The following is a 20197-nucleotide window of genomic DNA, read 5'->3' as shown; positions in this document are numbered from 1 at the left end:
CCCTCAAGGTTGGCCAGGCTGGCGGAGCCAATAGACAGCTAAATACAGCAAGCTGTCTGACTAAGCTAACAGCCTTCATTTGGTGTGACAGACAAGAGGGGGAAGCAAAGCAGCGTTGGTGGGACAAGCTTGTATGAGCAATGGTGTTCCATATTTGCTACGAGAAGGACTCAGGTGGACTGAATGGGTGAGCAGTGGGGTGGAGGGTAGGTGTGTGGCTGAGATGGTCGAAGAGCTGCCTCCTCACAGGCATTACACTGATGTTGTGTTCATTTGGAGGGGGCAGTGGGGGCAAGGGTGTGGCTGCAGAGATGACCCAAGCAGTAAAGCCACCCTGAACCACCCCACAGGCAAGGAGGTCGGTCTCACACGTTTTTGTTAACCAGCCTGTTCACTTTCTTCCTGGCTGTGGCTGGCAGTCACGTGAATGCCAATAGTCTGAAATACCTGATTACTGGAATGGGGTCACTAGGTGAGTGGCTATTCTGGGAGTTGGTGGACTTGCTTGGAGTTGCCAAGGCAGTAGGAGTCAAAAAGATGAGGGCATTCCAAGGGAAATTTCATCCACTTCTAGTTCCCCCCAAAATATTGTCCTATCTCAAGTCTGAAAAGCCAGGCCCTGGGCTAAACTCCAGATCTGGAGAGAGAAAACACTGCCTTCTAATCCTGCCCATTCCCCCTGGCCCAGCCCTGGAGGCAGATTCTCAGACAATGGGGAGAGGGCTGTGAGGAGGCACGTGCACCTACGATACCTGGCACAGAGGTCATGTGCTTTAGAACTGAAAATAGGGGAACCTTTTCCTTCAGTCTCAGTTCCAGCCTCCTGTCTAGAGCCACCTAGAACAGTGGGTGTGACTCACAGCCCTCAGGTTACACAGAACAAGCAAGTAGGAAGTAGAAACTAGTCAGCTGAAATATAGTGTTTCACCAAAAGCAATGGTCCATTCTACCAAAGACCTAAAATAATGTCACAAATAAAATAAAAACATGTTTACCACCTAGCCAAATGTTTTCTGCTGTGTGAAAACGCTCTATTTACACACCCTTGTCTTATTGAAAACATCTGCTGCAGAGGTGATTGAACCTGGCAATTCTTCTGACATTTCCTTTGCAGAGGAGATAAATAACAAAGATCTCCCACTTTTTGCAAGGAAGATCCACTCATCATGAGGTGGTGGCAATGGTGTTGAGTGAGGTGAGGGGCCATTATCAGAAACAGAATTTCATTAAACATGTCCACAGGGGAGGCTTCTAGAAAGTGTGTGGTACACAGTAGTGGCTGCTGGTGACTGTGATGAAGAAGATGCATTCAGTTAAAAAAAAAAAAGTCACAAATGTGAATGTTTTCAGTTAAGGCCAAAGATGCAGATATGCGTGGAAAGGACAAAAAGCTACCTAGACAGTGACAGAAGTCAGCTTTCGGTTATGGGATCTGGGATGACATTTATTTCTTCTTTATTCTACCCAGTATCTCTGAAGGTTTGTTTCTAGGCTGAGTATGAATTACTTTTATAATTAGAAATACACCGAAGTCACACAGACTTCCTCCACATTTAAAAAGTTTTCATCTTGAAGATGAAAACAGAGAGTGCAAAGGTACAATTTGAGTATTTTCTAGGCAGGGGACGGAGGGAGGCAGCTCCAGAAAGAGGGGTCTTCACGCCCCTGGCTGCCCACTGTTCAGGGCCGCTGCTAACTGCCTTCTCCCTCAGTGGCCTTTCTGATGCCTGAAGTGACCAGGCCGTCAGGCTTGTTGGAACGGCATCCAGAGTGGGGCTGACTGGCTCTGGCTTGTTCCCAGGGCTCCACTGGGAGCGCAGGGTCTGGGCTCTGGTCTGGGCTCTGGTCTGCGGGCCGGGGCTTTCAGGGAGCTTTTATGCTTCCTCGAAGGTTCTCAACAAGAAGGGACGTTTTCTAAGTCCGCACTGTGCCGGGCCCTGGGTGGGGACCAAGTGTTGTAAAACGAACGGGATCCCACGCCTGCTCCCAGGAAGCTCGCAGACACGTGGACACAGCACGCCACCCGCAGCATGCTAAGTGCACTGGAGGGGCCCAGGGGCTGCCCCGGGGACCCACAGCAGGGGCCTCTGAGCAGCCGGGGAGTGGGATTTGGGGAAGGCTGCAAAGAGGAGCCAAGTGTCCAGCTTGAAGGATGAGGAAGCACAGTCAGGTTGGAGTGGGGACAGAAGGGGGAGGGATCAAGGTGAATGAGCAGGTGAAGTGTCGGGTGTGAGGCAGGCTGTAGTGACTACAAAGGGCGATGTGCCCAAGGGCTGAGGCTGCTGCGTGTGGGGCACCCCTGGAACACAGAATGCTGCTTTCATAACTGAGTGTTGGAAGGAAAAAAGCAGAAGGCAAGTTGGGGTGCTTCCTTTCACCCCACCCCCAGGTCACCCACAAATGAGCACTGCAGGACCCAGTCCTATTAATACACACGGTTGGTCTCTACCATAATTACAGGCCCAGCGCCGGAGCTAAAACAGGTGGCAGCTATGGGGCTTGGCGTGAAAAAGGCTCCAGGAAGTGTTGGAACGTGCCTGCTCACCACATGTAACGAAACAGCATCAGCTACAAAAACAAGTCACTCCAGCTAAGCGTTACTCCTCGGCACGAATTCCATCTACCTGAAGGAAACCTGTCACGTGTGGCGACTGCCCTTTACAGAGCCCAGGCCCGTTTCTGAAGTTGTGAAAGGAGGCAGAAGGCAGCCTCTGCCTTCGGCTGCGCTCTAGGTCCGTGCCTGTTCAAGGCCGGTCTCACCGATTACTTGACAAACACTAGGCCATACTTCACAAGTGCGACTATGAGGCAACCAGAGGAAGCGTTTCCGGGATCCCTGTGTGGAGGGGGCCAGGCAGGATGGATTAAGGTTGCCATGAGCCGCTTCTGGGGCAGGGAAGAGCTTCCAAATCCCACCCTGGGCAGCAATAGCAAAGACGGTCCCTTCTATATCGAAGTCCGTATAGGTAGCTAAGCTTCTGTGGAGAGCCACTCCAGTATTTCTCAAGTCCGATCTCCTAGAACAAGGGTGTGAAACTCATTTTCAAAGGGGCCACATCAGCCTCACAGTTGCCTTCAAAGGCCAAATGTAATTTTAGGACTGTATAAATGTAATTACTCCTTAACTAGGGGCAAGGAGCTCGGCACTGCTGCGGGTAGAAACAAGACGCTGGGCCGGATAAAACAAGGTGGAGGGCCGGAGTCTGCCCACGGGCCTTGTGTTTGCCTCCTAGAATCTGAGCCTGGACATCTGCCCAGCTTTCTCGAGGCCTCTGGTGGCTCCAAGGTCAATTTTGCCCTAACCTGTGTGGTAGAACCAAAGGTCCCAGAGACTGCCTTAACCTTAGTTCTGAAGACAAATGGCCCAGTCCTTTGTCTGTCCCTCCTTCTCTTTTGCCCCCAATTCAACTAACCACAAATGCAAGTCATTCAGACAGGTGAAGAACACCTGGGGGAATAAAAGCAACTCAGACATCCCTTTGTCCCGCACCCTGCTGGTGTGGGTTACAGGAGGCCCGGGAGCTGGTGCCTGGTTAGTGACAGAATTCCTGTCATCACCTACCTGGCTCCACTAACCCTCTGAAGCCTGTGCCAAGTCTGCCCTGGCTGTTATCAGTTCAGGACTGTTACTTTTCCAGGCCAAAGGGGATAAAAATATCCCATGAACAGACAGCATCGGTATAAGCAGTTTACATGCCCCAAAGCCCCTCATAAGGGCTGATGGGTAACTGCATGAAGAAAAGATTCAGGACAGAGCAGTTGGGCTGGTGAAAATGACATGCTAAGATAGTACCTGTGACAAGGTACTATCACAAGGCACATGGAGACCTGTTTCAGGAGGGTGACCGCTGAGCAAGCAGGAGCCAGAGAGGAGTTCCCTTTGGGTCACTGTGGTAGACACCTTGGGAGGTGACTGTTCAGCAACCTGATGCTTTTCTCAGAGAACTGCCCTGGCACAGCCACGTGGACAAGTGCTGGACGTTCTGCAAGCAGCTGGTTAGACCAGGCTGGGCTTCCCACAGTCCCTTTCCCAGAAAACTGAAACTGAGATGATGTTTTAATTTAGGCAGGAAATGAGGAAACACGAGTTAGGGAGCTGAGGCCACCTTTGTGGTGTGAGCATACGAAATGTCTGCATCCATCAGAATGGTGAAATCCTGAGGAACAAATGACCCAACAGACAAGGGAGAAGAATGAAGGAGAAACACAGAGTGAGGCAGAGACCAGAGATCAGGGAGGAGGAGTGAGGCGAGAAGGAGAACCCTCCAGTCAGACCCCTGGAGAGACCCGGCCAGGGCCTGCCCTTGCTGTCCACGAGGCGTCCCCTTTATCTCTGAACCTTCAGTATCACGTCTCCCTCTACTGCGGGACCCTGGTGAAGTTGCTGCCTGTTACTTGCTAGCAGGAGAATGTTAACTGAAACACACGCCAACTTTTAAGGGGCAGGAGGCATCCTTATTTATATTTATAAACCTGGGGCTACAACAGGGATGGTGTGAAGATAAAACCAGAAGTGAAAGTGCCTCACACAGCATGAGACCCAGAAAAGAATCTCAGCAAGCAGGAGCTATTGGTAGCACCACTTCACACAAGGGAACTAAACTAACCCTAGGAGACCTTGCGCCCCCGCGGCTGCGGCCGAGTCCTGGTGTCACCAAGAGGCAGCACAGCCCAGAGGTGAGGGCTCTGGGGCCACTGCCTGAGATGTGAAAGCAGCTCCCACTGTGCTGAGTTTCTTTTCTCTCTCAAAACTCTCATCTGCAAAGTGGGGATAACAAGACACTGAACTGGCAGGTGTGTGAGGAGGGAACGACTCAAGCTGAGAGTTTCACACAGTGCCTGGAACACAGGGAGCACTCAGGAAATGTTAACCATTGTTAACATCACCCTCCTCCTCATCTCCACCTCCGCTGCCACCTGCTCCTGGGGCTCTGGGCCTGTAGCGGCAGCTGCAGCATCCTCAGCGGTGAGCTGCCAGATGTGGAGGCAGAGATGGTGCCTTGTGCAATGGGGCTCTCGGATTGGCCAGTAAAGAGGAACAGAATGACAGCAGAAACAGCAGCTGCAGCAGCCCCGAGACTCAGTGTGAGGCAGGAATCTATAGGGCTCAAAAAGTCAAGAAGACACCTCAGCCAGCAGCTGGGGCAAAGGGGCATTTCCTGATACCACATGATCATGACCTTGACCTGGAGGGCTTTTCTTTCTGAGAAGTGATAACTAAGCAAGGGGTCACAAAACTGGATTTGATAACCAAAATACATTAACCAAAGTTTCAGTTCTGGTAAGTTTGCTGATTTTCTGAGATCAGATGATAATTCATTTCTCTATTTTAGGAGTTTATAATCATACTCATTATGATCACTGCAAAGCAAATGTGCTACCACGGAAGCATGTTATAGCGAGACTTTCTGTAGTAGCTATTCTTCTCTTCTATAAAGCTGACTCATTCTTAACAATAGGATGAGAGATTTTTCTGTTTACACCAAAACTCCACATAGTCCCTACAATCTACACATATAAATTTTGTTTAAAGATGTGAAGATGCAGATTATCTTTTGGAAATAATCCAAAGACTAGAAACAACATTAAAAGTTAATGACTGATTTAAAGATTGCTTCAAAGCAATGTCAAGCTGGGAACCACATCGAGACATATTTACCCAGGTTTTAAGAATTGCTTTGGAACTATTTCTAAATGGATCAACCCTGTACCGAAAGCTGCAGAGTGCTCCTAACTGCTTCGGCCGACTAGGAAAGGGAAACCTCGGGTCACAGCCCCGTGCTGAATTTCTTCTAAGTGCCCCTTGCATTGTGATTTCTTTCCAACAAACTCAGCTGCAGGGTGAAGACAGAGTTCAAATCAACAGGAAACAGTTACTGACGTCAAAGAGGTCACAGTGGAAAAGCACCCTCCTGAGGAAATTTGATTGCGCCATGCCCGAACTAGAAACGACTTGAATTTAACCACATTAAGAACGATTACAAAGGCTTTAAGGGAGAAACAAGGGGAGAGAATGTAATGGCTTCCTTTTATTTTTTTAACGTATTTTGGGCAGCCCAGAAGATAGCAGAAGTTAATCCAATCACCCAGCAGTCCACCCCTGTCGGGACCGTGGGCATGACACATCCTGTCTTAGCTCAGAGCCCCGTCTCCGGGAAGGAGAAACATGTCTCCAATATAATGAGCCCTTAGGAACTTGCATTTCAAACCTGAAGGGACACACAGCCCTCTTTTCAAAGACCAAGTGTTTTCCTTGTACACTACATGCACCATGGCCATCTCTCTTAATGAGACGCGACAAGGGTCCTGGCGTACACACCAGGCGAGGGAAACAACGAGGCAACTTAACTCGCAGTTCAATGCACTGGGAGGCATCTGGGGCAGGATGGTCTCGATGCATAAATAAGCGGTCAGCATATGATCGGGGACACAGCAAAGTTGGAGCGCAAGTCCTCCCTTCCTGGCAGAACCCCTTTGAGATCCCCTGTCCACACACACACACACACCTTCCCCTGTACCACTGGGCAGGGCCAGGCCGGCTTTACATACTTGGTCTTGTTTTCTGTGAAAGACCTGAAAGGGCTGAAGGCAGAGTCAGATGCCAGCAAGCACAGTGCCTAGACCTGGTGAGGGCGAATAAACCCTCTGGATACTAACACAGCAGGGGGCGATTTTTGTTTCCTGATGCAATTTAAACCAGGACATTAGGGCAGCTGGAACACACTACCAGGATGAGTTCTGGCCATGTGCTTTATGTAACCACAGCGCAAATCAGTGAAGCGCCAGGCCTGTGGTTAAAGAGTTTGCGGAAAAGATCAAGAAGAGAGGTGGGTCTGCTTCATGCCACTTCAGTGCCCTTTATGTATGATGCTTTGGGTTTCTTTTTATAAAAGTAATTCTACGTTTATAGTTCAAATGTACTGCTACCAACACATTTTCCTACATTGGCTGAAAAAATGTTTTTTCAAGTTTTGATGATCACAGACAGGCACGCCTGTAAATTCAGGTGGAGATGACGGTTTTTATAACATGCCACTGCTTCAATGCCTTGGGAGTCAATATTAAATGCCCAAACAGGAGAAGCTGCAGTATTTCAGTTGCTATCTTTCAAACATACCCGATTTTACATCTATGTTCCCTGAGCTAACCTTTTGCTTCCTACATGCCCCCCACACCCTCTAATTGTGCCTTGTCACAGCAGGCTTCACGGCCAGAACCCCCTGCAGCCTGCTGACCCTGCTCACATGCCTCGGACCCAGCGCACTTCGGCCGTCACCTCCCTGCCCAGGGCCCCGGTCTCCGCAGGTGCCCCAGCGCCGCAGCACCCACAGCTATTAGGGGCACCCAAACAGGAGCTTTCCCTGTCTACAGCTTGGGGAAAAGACAATGCTTATATTTTATAAGGAAGATCTGACACACTTTGTTTTGGCTTCTAAAGAGTAAAGTGATCTTATAGCCCACTCGATTTCTCATATCTAGGATAGACCACCTGACATTCGTGGAAGGCAGTGATTTTCAACAGGGGAGATTCTTCCACCCAGAGATGCTTCTAACCCTACCGTGCACAGGACAGCCCCCATAGCAAAGGACTATCTCACCCCGAATGTTAGTAGTGAGCAAATGACATCACATGACACAAATGAGTGGTTATTATTATTCTGTGGTTGTTGTTCCTGTTGTTTTTCTAAAAAGGTTGAACATTCACTAGCTATTTGTAGACCTGTTGATGAAGATCAAGGTGGTGGGGATCAAGTTCTGAACCAGGTGGAAGGGAACTTCCTCCTTCAGATCCGTCCTGCAGGCCAAGTAAGGAGGGACAAGCTGATGAACAGGCCTCAATTCCACAGACTTCAGAAGGGAGCCTTAACCGGTCTCTGGGTCAGCTCCCCCTTATCTGCTCCCTACTTTGTTGGCTGTGTCTTATTCAACTGAACCTCCTTTCACCACTGGCCTGGAATGTCTGGGCTCGTTCCCACACCACGTGGAGACCGTGGCTCAGCGTTCCCCCAGAGGGAGGGATGTGGGGGCAAAAGGAAAATCTGGATGCAGATGTGGTCCACAGCACAGAAAGAGAAAACCAGGTGCTAGGGGAGGGGGGAGGGGAGGAGTTTTGCTAGAACAACTTCCCTCTTTTGTTTTGGTTAGGAATTATAGGTGACATCATTTTAATGTTTAAAATATCATATACCATACACCATAAGAATGGAATTAAGAAGCTCTGGGAAGAGCCCCAAGACTCCCTTTTAACATCTAAGCAATAAACCCTTCCAGGCTGTCCAGAAGAAGTTGGGGAAAGTGAGCAGTCTGTGCAGCATGCTGTCATGCTCTACAAATACTCTTAAGAGTCGGACAACTCCATGGAAAGGAGACAGGAGCTCCCTGGGTGGCCCCAGGGGAAGACAGGGCAGGCCGCAGCCCTCCAGCAGAGCGGGGAGGGTCTGTCTGCAAGGTATCAGCTGAGAACAGAGGCAGGAAGAACAGAGTCCATCTTGACTGCACCACAGTTACTGGGAGAGGAGGGTGGAGGGGTGGAGGGAGGTTGCACGGTGCCCTGCAGCCTCGTGCAGGGGCCAGTCAACCCAGCGGGACAAGGAAGGCTGTACAGACAGCGATGGCGAGCAAGGGAAGGAGGCTGGGCTGCTGCTCTTCCCATGACTCCCGCTTTGGGTCCACCAAGCCCAGTGGTGCCAGGGGGCCCGTCCCGGGCAGGGGCAGTGCCAACAGCTTGGGCCTCCTCCCAGTAATCACCATCAGGCTCCAAATTCGCTGTACCCCATGGAAGAGAAAGTGTGCTTCATATGCAAATACAGCCTCAGGACAAGTCCCTTCTAAGCAGATGGCTGCTCTGAGCCTGCCCTAAATAGCAGTCCCCGGACTGCTGTGGTGACCAGCTACACAGCGAGCAGCATGCTCGGGGCCTCGAGGGCCCAGAACACGGGGCCCTCCGGGCAGTGTCTCCACTGTGTCTCATTCCCTGCCGCGTCCCTGAGGGCTCGGACGGAGCCCCACACCTCAAAGGCCCTCACGGCACATCTGCTGATGGGAAGGACAACTTGGGTCCTTACCTATCATGGGTGATTCTCTGTTCTTCCCGGTGGGCTAAGTTGATGGTGCCAGGCACGGCAGATTCCATCGTGAGAGGCCCTGGAAAGTTCCGGGGCCTAGCGGAGATGGACAAAGCTGGGCTTCTACTAGGAATGAAGTAATTATGGAAAACATAAGTATTTCAAAACTAGAATTTACTATGGTCTGTGGTTTCTGCCGGAGCAGTCAGCTTTTTTTAAGGTGCACAATTCTGCTTTCTGGGTCAGGCGGGTGGCCCACTGTGGCCACTTACAGGCGTGGCTTCAGGCCCTATCGGGAAGGTCCCAGTCAGTCAAGGTAGGGATCAACCCGACATCCTAGGGACACACCTCAGGCCACCCCACGATGCTGCCCCAAGCTCAGACGCAAGTTGGTTTGTTAGTCTCATAGCCACTCTCGTTGCACGCCCGATGAAAGACTGGCACATAGGTCAGGCTGTCCCCCAGAGTCCAAGTTCATTTTTGACCACATTCCCTCTTGTACGTGATGACTGCCTCTGCTCTGTGCTGTCTGCTGTCCACTGCTGCTCCGTGCGGAGGAGATGCTCTTCCCAGCTGCACTGAGGGTTAAGAGAACTGTTTCTTTCACCTAGCACTCAGTCAGTGTGATGCTGGCACGATGGACTCCCACTGAACTATTTGGCAGAAAGCCCACTGCATTTTTGTTCCAAGAGCCCGCCCCGGCACTGCAAGCTCAGCGCTTCGATGCAGGGCCCCGTGGAGGCCAGAGTGTCCGTGGTCTGGCAGGCCCCTATCGCAGTCCCAGAAAACCACAGCCAGGATTCCCCACCAGAGAGCTGCGTCAGTCCTGGGAGGCACGGGCCAACCCGGCCCTGGCAAGCCCCAGACATGTCAGCAGAACCCACGGACCTTCTTACCAAACAGGGGTGGCGGGTCCATGCTATCTCTAGGTCATCAGAGATGACAGTGGTGAGTGGCATTGAGGCCAATTACAAGGTAATAACCTCAAAAAGAAGAAACAATGCCAACCTTTCCAAACCCTTTTGTCACATGAGTATCCTGGCAGTCCCACCCAAACTGAGAGCCAAAGGAACAGCACGCACCTCGGCTTCCCTCACTCCTGACTCATTTTCACGGCCCTGTTTGCCCACAGAAAGCTGGAAAGCCTGGGAGCCCGAGAGGACAAGGCAGAGGTCCCAAATAACCCCCTGGAAGCCCAGGGCCTGGAGTTGGCCTGCGTGCATTTCATCCCCAGATGGAACACTATTAATAGTTGGGAACATGCCCAAATGGGAAACACCATGTTCTGGCTCATTTTCTATTTCCATCTGAGCCGCAGGCAAACTGCAGCAGATGACCTGTAAGCGGACCAGCTCGTGTCTGTGGCGGTGACTGCTCAGGGAAAAGAGGACACCTAGTTCCTGACATGCAAGAGAAAACATCCTTAGGGGTTTCATAAAAGGCCCCCCATACACACACTATATATAGTGAAAACCGCCTGATTCCTGCCTAATGTGACTACTGACTATTCTTAGCCGCACGCATGCTGGGGAGAGCACATTTCTATCTGTGGCATGGCAGACATGGCATGGATAATTGAGCCGAATGACCGGTTAAGGGCCCGCGGTCCGACTCTTGCTCGCTGTGTGACCTGGGGCAAGTTATTTGACTCCCCTGGACCTTAGCTCCCAGATCTGTAAAAGGAGGGTAACAGTATCTATACCTCCCTGGATTGTTTTGGGCACTAAGTTAACATTTCATTCAACAGATATTTATGGAATACCATCTTGTGTACCTCTGCAGACATTGGTAATGAACAGAAGCATCGAAAACATACACCAGGGGCTCACAGAACAGCAGCTGCTGTGGTGTCATTCTTCGCCGCCCAGCCACTCCACGCAGCTTGGGCCAGCGAGGCCCCAAGAATCGACCGGCTCTCCGGAGGCCTCGCCCGAGGCCCTGTGGAACCCTCCTCCCCACGAGGGGAAGACTTCTGGCTTTTTCACTGCACTTTGCCTCTCCTCACCAACCCGCCGGCACAGGGCCTCTTCCCCGTACAGGAGATGCCCCCACGACTCCCACAACAAGGGGCACTGCTGCTCCACAGCAGAGTGGGCCTTATCGTCCCCCAGGCCAGGTGCTGGCAGCAGCTCAGCAGACAAAAGGTCTGGCTGCTGCTGCCATACGCTTGCTGGACACTGAGGGAAGAAAAGGAGCTGGAGGGCCGGCCTGCAGGCAGGGCCACACGCAGCCACGCAGGGCTGCAGGGCAGCCTCCCACTCCCCACGTGCACGAAGCCAGCCTGAGGGTCACTTTCTGGAGGTGTTTCTGCCAACAGGTCCCAGCTGGACGAACACTGGATTTAAGAGGAGGCACTTATCTGGGAAAACATCAAAGGCAGGGAGGCTCCCTAAAGACAAGTCAGAATGAGAACCCAGAGCTTGCATACTAAAGGTCACAGTGTAGTCACTGATCTGATAAAATTCTGGAAGGTTCACACCAGGGCCACAGGACTATTTTGCATTTGTTTTGTTTGTCTGTCTGTCCATCTTGCACACACATATACACTCTTTTGCTATGATGTAATATAACAACAAGGGAGAAAATACAGAGAAAAGAATGTTTTTGTAACACAATCGAAGCATGACTTCAGTAGATTGAAATCATTTTGCACACGCAGTGTAAATGGACAGCATTCAGTTCACGGGACTCCTGGGCCTCCGGACCCTCAGAGGCAGGGTTTCTGCTTTGCTGCGTGACACGTGCGCAGTGGATCGGCTTCTTATGGAAAGCAATGCCCCAGGCGCCTCACTTTGTGGACGACCCCTGCAGGCTGACGGCCGATAGACACCTGTTGGTCAGTAGCCCAGGTGTTCTGAGGAAAGAACTAACAGGTAGAGGACCGGGGGCCTGGTCCCTGTGCGGGGAGGGTGGGTGCCCCTGTGGCCACCACCCTGGGCATGCGGTGCATCACAAACATGAGCGTGAGCATCCCCAACGCGGCGAGGGTCCCCCGTGGCTCGCTGTGGGCCCGGCCCCGGCCTGCTGCAGAGAGGCAGTTCTGGGGCGGGCACAGCATGTGGTATATTTTCTAAAGGGAAACCTTTGCTTCAATAAACTGGGTCTCTGAACAAAGACAGAAGCATCTGACCAGTATTTACTCCGCCACTCCCCTTCCTGCCGCAGCCGAGCCTTTGTTCTCCCCTCTGGGCACCAGGCAGAGGGCCGCAGGAGGACAGCCAGAGTGGAAGCCCTGGGGGCTGGGGGTGGGTCGGCCAGATTCCAGATTCCAGGCCCTGAGTGCCAGGGGGCCCAGCCGACACAGCAGTCACTGACTAAGGTGAGAGGAGCGTGAAGGGAGTGCAGCCTGAGAGGGCGGGGAGGGCTGGCATCCGCTAGGCCTGCACCCCTCCCTGATGGGCCCTCCCCAGCTTAATAATGCCTCCCTCCTGCGACCCCCATTGTGAAGGAAATATAACCATGTTATCAAAATTGGTAAATAGAAAACAAACAAAAAATCACCCATAATTTCACTACCTTCTCACAGCCCCTGGTAGATTACTGGCATAATTTCCTTCCAGTCTTCTTTTGGAGAGGGGGCCAGGCCTGGCAGTTCACTGATGCTGACACAGGCCGGTAGTCATCACAAATTCTGCATTATTTCCGGGCTCTAACCTCCTAGTTCCACCCTTCACTGTACTGAATTTTGGGCAACAGCTCAGTGCTTCACCTGACCACTCAGCAGAGTGGAGATGACCACCGTTCCTGTCTCACAGGGCGACGGTGGGAGCTGTGTGCTATAAATTCCGCACATCAGGGGCTTACAGCAGTGGCTGACACGTAACCTTGTAACTGCTTAATATTCAATGGTCTGTTTACTGGCTGAAAAATCTGCATCCAATACTATATGAAGTAAACTTCTATTGCTGAACACTGAAGTTGTTTCTAGTATTTCCCCATTATAAATGATGCCCTGAAAATTAAACTACCTTATGCATAACACTAATTTTATATTCTTCATGCTGTTTTCTTAGGCTAGATTATCAAAAATAAAGTCAACAGATCCAACAGTATAAACATTTTTATGAGTCTTGATTCAGACGATCAAATTACTCACAAACTATTCGGATTAGAAACCTACCAGGGTGCCAGTGAATGATGTACCTGCAAGTAACAAGTATTACTATGCGAAACTCAGAGGCAATAACTTATGGGCTCATGATCCTATGTAGCAAACTCAATAAATAATATATGAAATTTGTTTATTTATTGTTTTTTTTTTTTCCCCAAGAACCAAAGGAGCTCCCGAATTCCTACTTTGGGGGGGTGTTTGCTATCCCCTCCAATGTGGGCTGTGCTGGCCGCTGGGGAAGCCCCAGGTTTTTCTTTGGGGGGGAAGGGGTCACCGCCACCACGCGCCCATGCCCGTTGAAGAGTGTTGCACGCGCACATAGCGGTCTACACCCTGTCCTTTAGTCCTCCCTCCCCACATTCCTCCTCCATTCTAACTAACCGTGAGAGCTGTAAGGCTCAAAGGAATTTAAGGTGGGCTCTAGCCATTTGGACAGAGGAAAACAAAGGTGGAAGACCTCCGGTCTTCTATTGCCAAGGGCAATGTAGCAGGCTGGAGGGCCGCTGGGGCAGACAGGAGGTGCTTAAGCAGATGTTGAAGGAATGACCTAAATGTGGAAAGAGACAGCATGTGACTGACATGTGACCGCTGGGGCTGGGGCCCGAGCGTGCAGTCTGGGCTCCCGAGTCAGCCTGACCCAGAACTGAACTTTGTTTCTGCCACTTGCAGCCTAAGGGAACCTCAGCAAGTTACTTTCCCCCTTTCTCTGGGCCCCACAGGCACTCATTCCACAGGGCTGGATGTGAGATGAGAGCTGTTTCTACAGGGTCTTCATGATGAAATGAGGCTTTGCAGGCAGCTGGGGCGTGACTCCAACACCTCACTTCTAAATTCTTCTGGGTGGCCGGCGGGGACTGTTACTGCTCAGCATTGCACACTGGTTCGCATCTCACGTTAGAGGTCGGGCCTGCTAAACTGGGTAGCTGAAAAGTAATCATCTATCTGCCGTGATTTCTCATAGTAACTAGCATGTTCTGTTCTTTATAGCCGGTTTTTCAACAGCAAATGGGGACAGTCACTGAGGACTTCTGACAGTTGGACAGTCACACAGCAAGCAAATGCCACCTGCATTATGGAGACTGATGCCTTGCACACCTGAGAAGTCACAAACTACAGCGAAATGAAAGTTGTCTGTCTCAGCGTGATAAAGACTCACTTGATTCTTTTCCATTGGTTCCTGCCACTTTATCACCTGGACTTAGGACAGTGGAAAATTCCCTTTATCCTTGCTTTGGAGATCTACTACAAAAGACAAATTCTAAAACCTAGTGTCTTTTTCCCTCTCTGGAGAAATAAAAATCACCTTACAGTAACGACTGCCACCTTGTGGCCACACATGAAACTGCCACCAGGAAAAAGACCGCCAACGCTAATGAAGGCTTAACGTGATGAACACTGGGAATCCCCTGTGGCGACTAATATTTTGGTATATTGTATAATTTATACTCTCCTAAGAAATTCTGCACTATATACATTACTTTCATTGGGCTCCTAATCTGTTCCAAGCCAATTTCTTGTTCTACTTTATCATAACAAAGTCTAACTGTTGGTGACACCTCTGATGGCTTCAGCAGAGCCACGGGGCTCCCTGGAGTTGGGTGTGAGTCCCTCCTTATTTGTTCACTCATGCTGTTCGAACCAACAGCCACTGTGTGACCAGACAAGGTTCACCAAATGCCTGTCCACTGTCTGAGTCAAAGGTCATCACTGATCGAGATCACCCAACCTGGTATCACAGGCAACCGCTGCTCTTTGGCTCAGGCTGTGGGAGGACGACCTGAGTCACAGCCGCCCTGGCATTTGCAGAACCTGGCAGATACCAGGCATCTGCAGAAGGCGTGAGTCGAAATGCAGGCGGCAGCCAGTATCACCCACCCAAAGGTTCCATCCTTCTCCCCAAGGGTGTTTCACACCTGAGCCACCACCCACGAGTCTCAGAGGAAACAGCTGGAGGAGGGGGTGAGGATAGGAAAGGGCTTTATGCAGGCAAAGCGCAAAGCACAGGAACAGGACTTCGAGGACACTCTAGGTGGCAGTGGAGCGTGGCAGAACTGGAATTCCACAGGAACCTTGGACCCCAGGCATAGGGACAGAGCACCAGGGATAAGGCGACAGGGGCAGCCTGGAATCCAGGGCATCTGGAAGAGCCACAGACCATGAGGTGAGGAGGGGGTGGTTTCGAGGAGTCCAGACCATGAGGAGGAAGGAAGGAGTGCAGGGGAAACATGGCCTAAGAAGCTATTAGTGGACACCCCAGCTCCTTCCAATGTTGTTTGCAGAGCATGGGGGTGCACACTGTATACCACCCTTAACATATGCTCCCGGCTCCCGGCTTCCAGTCTTCTCTGTCTCACCTGCTTTCCAGGATGCACCCGTGTCCCTTCCAACAAGGGTTTGAATACAGGTGACCTTTAAACACCTGCTAATGCTCAGCCTCACTCACGGTCAGAGAAATGCAAGTCAGAACTCTGGAGAAGCCATTTTTTAAACCTCTCCCATCACCAAAATGACAGAGAGCAGGCAGCGACAGGAGGGTGGTGTGGGGGTATGAATTCAGAAGTTCGGCAAGCGAGCAGTACAAGCCTGCACTCTGCAGTCTGCCTGCCTGGTAGCAAAACCTGGGCTACTTGGAAGCTACATGCCTTTGTGTCTCAGCTTCCTCACATGTAAAATGGGAGTAATGCTAATAGAAGTTACTTCATAGGGTAACTATAAGCACTAAATGAGATAATACACGTAAAGCACTTAGAACAGTGCCCAGTATACACGTGGTAAAATGTTAGCCATCTTTAACTGCTGTGGGGGAGAAGGCCAATTGGACTCAGGCAGAATTTTAAATGCGTGCATTCTGACCAAAGCGATACAACTTCTCATAGTGTATCATATAGAACTAACAGCACAATATGTGCAGATAAAAGCACACAGAGGCCATTGCAACACCGATTGGAGGAAAAGACAGGGCACGACCTAAATACAGCAATAGGAAACAAGTTAAATAAATTGTGTCGTGGTCTCAAAATGGAATACTATGCAGCCATTAAAAACGAGGCAGCTATGAACATATAAATATGGAACAATCTCTAGGACATATATTATTACATTTTCAACAAAATAAGGTATAGAATGGTGGGCAATGTATACCACCACTTGTGTCTTTTAAAAAATTATGAATGCATATATGTGGTACGCATGTACACTTCCATGTGCAAAACATTCTTTGAAAGGCTACCCATGAAATTAGTAGTAATTGTTTCTTTTAGAGAAAAGACATGAATGTTAGAAGATGCTTACATTACCAATTGCAAAAAATCAGTATTATAGTTGAAACATGCAACGTGATATGTCATAACCTCCGTTTAAACTTCTTCCATATGCTCTTAGGACTAAAATTCATGCTTTTTAATACAGCCCACCAGGCCCTTCACAGCCCAGCTCCGACCCCCTCTGCAGCTTCCACTCTCACCAGGCCCCTCCTCAGCCTCCACACTTGCTCCCCCTGCCTGTACCCATCCCCATGGTCTCTCTCACTCCTACCTCTGTGCAAGTACCGTTACCCTCGGTGGCAGTGATTTTCAACCAGCATGCCATAAGAATTTTTAAAACAGGCAATACCTTATTATTTAGTCAGTGGCACTAACCTCTTTTCACTTAGACTGTCAAATAAAAAAAAACTACAACAGCCAACACAACAATAGCCTTCCAGTGTGAATGCCCTGTCTTGAACCATAAATATATACAGGTCATATAATACAGTTGCATCTTATTGGTCATGTTGCATAATAAGGTTGCATCTGATTGGTTAAATCTTGGTACCAGAAATCTTTATATATAAATATTGGCACCTGATTTTTTAAAAAAGCTTTTGTTTATTTATTTTTAGAGAGGAGGAATTGAGGGAGAGAAATATCAATGTGTAGTTGCCTCTTGCGCGCCCCCCTCTGGGGGTGGAGTGACCTGGCCAGCAACACAGGCATGTGCCCTGACTGGGAATCAAACTGGCAACCCTTCAGTTTGCAGGCCCATGCTCAATCAACTCACTGAGGTGTACCAGGCAGGACGGCACCTGATTTTTGAAAAAGTCACTTTGGAGCAAAAAGGGTAGGATATTACTATTATTTTTTTTTTTTGTAAATCGATCACAATTAAACCTATTTTTTGTTTGGTGTACCACAGAATTTTAGTAATTAGTTTGTGTGTGCCATGAGATAGAAAAGGTCGAAAATCGCTGCTCCCTGGCATAGCTGCCTTCATTCTCTTTTTGTTTAACGAGTTCTAACTCACCCTTTTGGTTCCCTGGAATTGCACCGCACCATCCCTGTATCAGGCGGGATGTCCCTACCCTGCTCCCGCCACCCCCTCTGCTGCCCTGATGGCAGCACAGACAAGGGACATGTCACAATACATGCAGATGAAAGCACATGGGGACTCACTGCAACAGGTTGAAATAAAAGACTGGACACAACCTAAACACAGCAATAGCAAACAGTGCCAGAACGCCTCTGATGACAAAAAGGCTCTGCAATGCCTTGGCAGACCCTCTTGGTGGCTTCTCCAGAGCCATCTCCCCTCCTCATTGACCACCGAAGCCCAGTGCTAACTGGGCAGCACAGTGCCCCGCCCCAGGGAATGAGTCAGGGCTGGCAGGAGTCTATCGTGGGGAACCGGCTTATCCTGGCTACATATTTGCTCCTCCAGCCTCCTTAGCAGCTAAGGGTGAGCAGGCAACTCCAGTCTAGAGAGAATTTCCTCTCACCGGTCAAAGGACAGTGGCCCACGAAGCCCTGCGTCTCTGCCCCTCCATGTCCTCCTCTGGATGCTGCCACCTGAGGTGTGATGTCTAGCACTGTGGCAAATAACTTGAGACCCCAAGGGCAAGAGGTGTCCAATGTCACTGAACAAGTAAGCCAACCCTAACATTGCTGTTACCACGCTTCTCCAGGAAAATTTGTCCTAAAGAACTAAACTCATTCTTCCCATTTATAGTATAAACCACTGTTGTTCAGGTATGCTGTTAACTGCAGCCAAAAGCATTCCTAACTGCACACCATTGGAGGGTAGACAGACTCGAATCCTAGGATCAGTCCACAGAATAAAGGCAAGGGTCCCTGATTGGGACATTACAGACCAAGGTGCCCTCTATGGGCCTACCCTTGCCTGAATGCTTGTTAAGACTTTAGGCATGAAACCAAGGTCAAACTCACCAAGATAAGCAGCCCATGACATTTTCTCTACTGTTAGACTTATGTAACCTTCACTCTGCTAGAGAAGACTTACCTGTAAAGACCTTCACAATCTTAGGACACAACCCTCACAGTGACCCTTCTTCTGGACAGCATGATTGAAGGTGGTTAGTTCAGTTTCCACATTCTCCCACAGGTCGTCGGAAGTCAGTGGGGTACCTCCATATGGCCCTACCCTGGGAGCTTATCCCCCCTGAAACTCCTGAAATTCTACTTGATGAAATCCTCAACATCTGATTGTCTGGACTCTCTAGGAAAGAAGGCCGTGGAGGCGGTGAATGCGGGTGGTACTTACAGGAGTCTGAAAGCAGCAGAACAACTGAGTGAGGAAGGGGTGGTTGCGGGCCAAGGACAGGATCCTTTTCTCCGTCATGGTGCACTCCACGTCGTCATCCTGCAGGATCACGTCCTTCTTCAGCACCTTCACAGCATAGAGGTCTCCCGTTTCTTTTGTTCTTGCAAGCATCACCTGTGGCAAAGAGGGAGGAGGGGGCATGCGCGTGAGAACCCTTGCAGTTCTTAGGGTGCACAGGGCAGAGAAGGCAGGACACATGGGAGATGTGAGTGTGTGTGCATACACACACACCCGAACAACATGCATATAACATGCTCGCTTTAACCCAGACAGTGAAAGCCAAGACGTACCTTCCCAAAGCTCCCCTTCCCCAGCACTCGGATGAACTCAAAGTTGTCGATGCCAAGTCGGTTGGAAGAATTAACCCCGACCCCATTTCCTTCTTTGGTGCTCTCCTTTCCCTGTCGTCTTAGGGTCGATCTGGAAACGAGCTTCTGTAAAGAGGAGAAGGAATGCATCGAGTCAGAACTCACAGTGTGGGCATGAAGCATTTATGGGTGGAGAAGACCTTACTGCAACCTCAGCAACCCAACACATGAGGTAAGATCAATTCAGCTTGACATCAGCTTCTGCTATTCAAAACTACCTTGACATCAGCTCCTGATCTGTGCCTACTATATTTGGGCACAAATCATTTAAAAATATATCGAAGCCACAGAGTTTCAGTTTATGCTTAAGTGGGTGTGTATAGAAACACAGATAGTCTGGTCCCTCTGGTTTCTTGTGGTGGAATTTCTACAGGGTGGTCAGGTTCCAAGAGCGCCACCTGGTGTCCACTTCCTACAAAGAGAGGTGTTTAATATCTGCCCAGGCTCAAGGATGGACTCCATACTGGAACTTGAATGAATGAAGCAAGGCAACATTATTTATACAATATTCTAAATTATGTAAGAGAAAGAAAACCCAATTTAAAAACTTGGACAATGAGCAAAAGTATGAAGGATGAAATTTCAAATACTTATAATCTCATCAACCCCTCAAAAACAATAAAAACAATCACACACACATACACTCATCTTCACTCTTGATTAATTTAAAACTATATAATAAAATCATTTTATAACACATCTTTATTTAACATTTAACATTTTATCTGTAAACATCCTCCAAGAACATAAGTTTTAAGGGCTGTCCAATATTCCACTTTTTGTGGATATATCACAATTTATTTACTAATTCCCCCACCATTAGAAACATGGGCTATCTCCTATTTTCCACTAGTATAACTAATACCACAGTGAACATACTTGCTTTCGAATCTCCAGAGCCAGGTGATTAGGAGTCTAGGCTTTCCAGCAGGCACGGCCTACCTGGGTTCAAACCATAGCTCTGCGACCTAACCCAGCGACCTTGGCAAAGTCACCTACCCTCCTCTCTGTGCCTCAGTTTTCTCTTCCAACAAAGGGGATGTGGCAGCATCTGCTAC

General features: G+C 49.6%; 1 protein-coding gene across 1 annotated transcript in view; it reads right to left on the bottom strand.

Moving 5' to 3' along the window:
• The window catches only part of PRKCH (protein kinase C eta), a 205244-nt gene that overhangs the window by 63334 nt on the left and 121713 nt on the right, over positions 1 to 20197 (bottom strand). The window contains exons 8-9 of the mRNA XM_045823062.1: positions 19062 to 19205; positions 18712 to 18885 (exon numbers count right to left, since the gene is read on the bottom strand). Coding sequence (XP_045679018.1) covers positions 18712 to 18885; positions 19062 to 19205 — 318 coding nt within the window. The remainder of the gene's footprint in view (positions 1 to 18711; positions 18886 to 19061; positions 19206 to 20197) is intronic.

This window comes from Phyllostomus hastatus, unplaced genomic scaffold (assembly GCF_019186645.2).
Source record: "Phyllostomus hastatus isolate PE091 unplaced genomic scaffold, TTU_PhHast_1.1 phas_scaffold_501, whole genome shotgun sequence".
In the NCBI taxonomy this organism is placed as follows: domain Eukaryota; kingdom Metazoa; phylum Chordata; class Mammalia; order Chiroptera; family Phyllostomidae; genus Phyllostomus; species Phyllostomus hastatus.
Note: the sequence above shows the minus strand (reverse complement) of the source record. Positions and strands in the feature narration are given on the sequence as shown.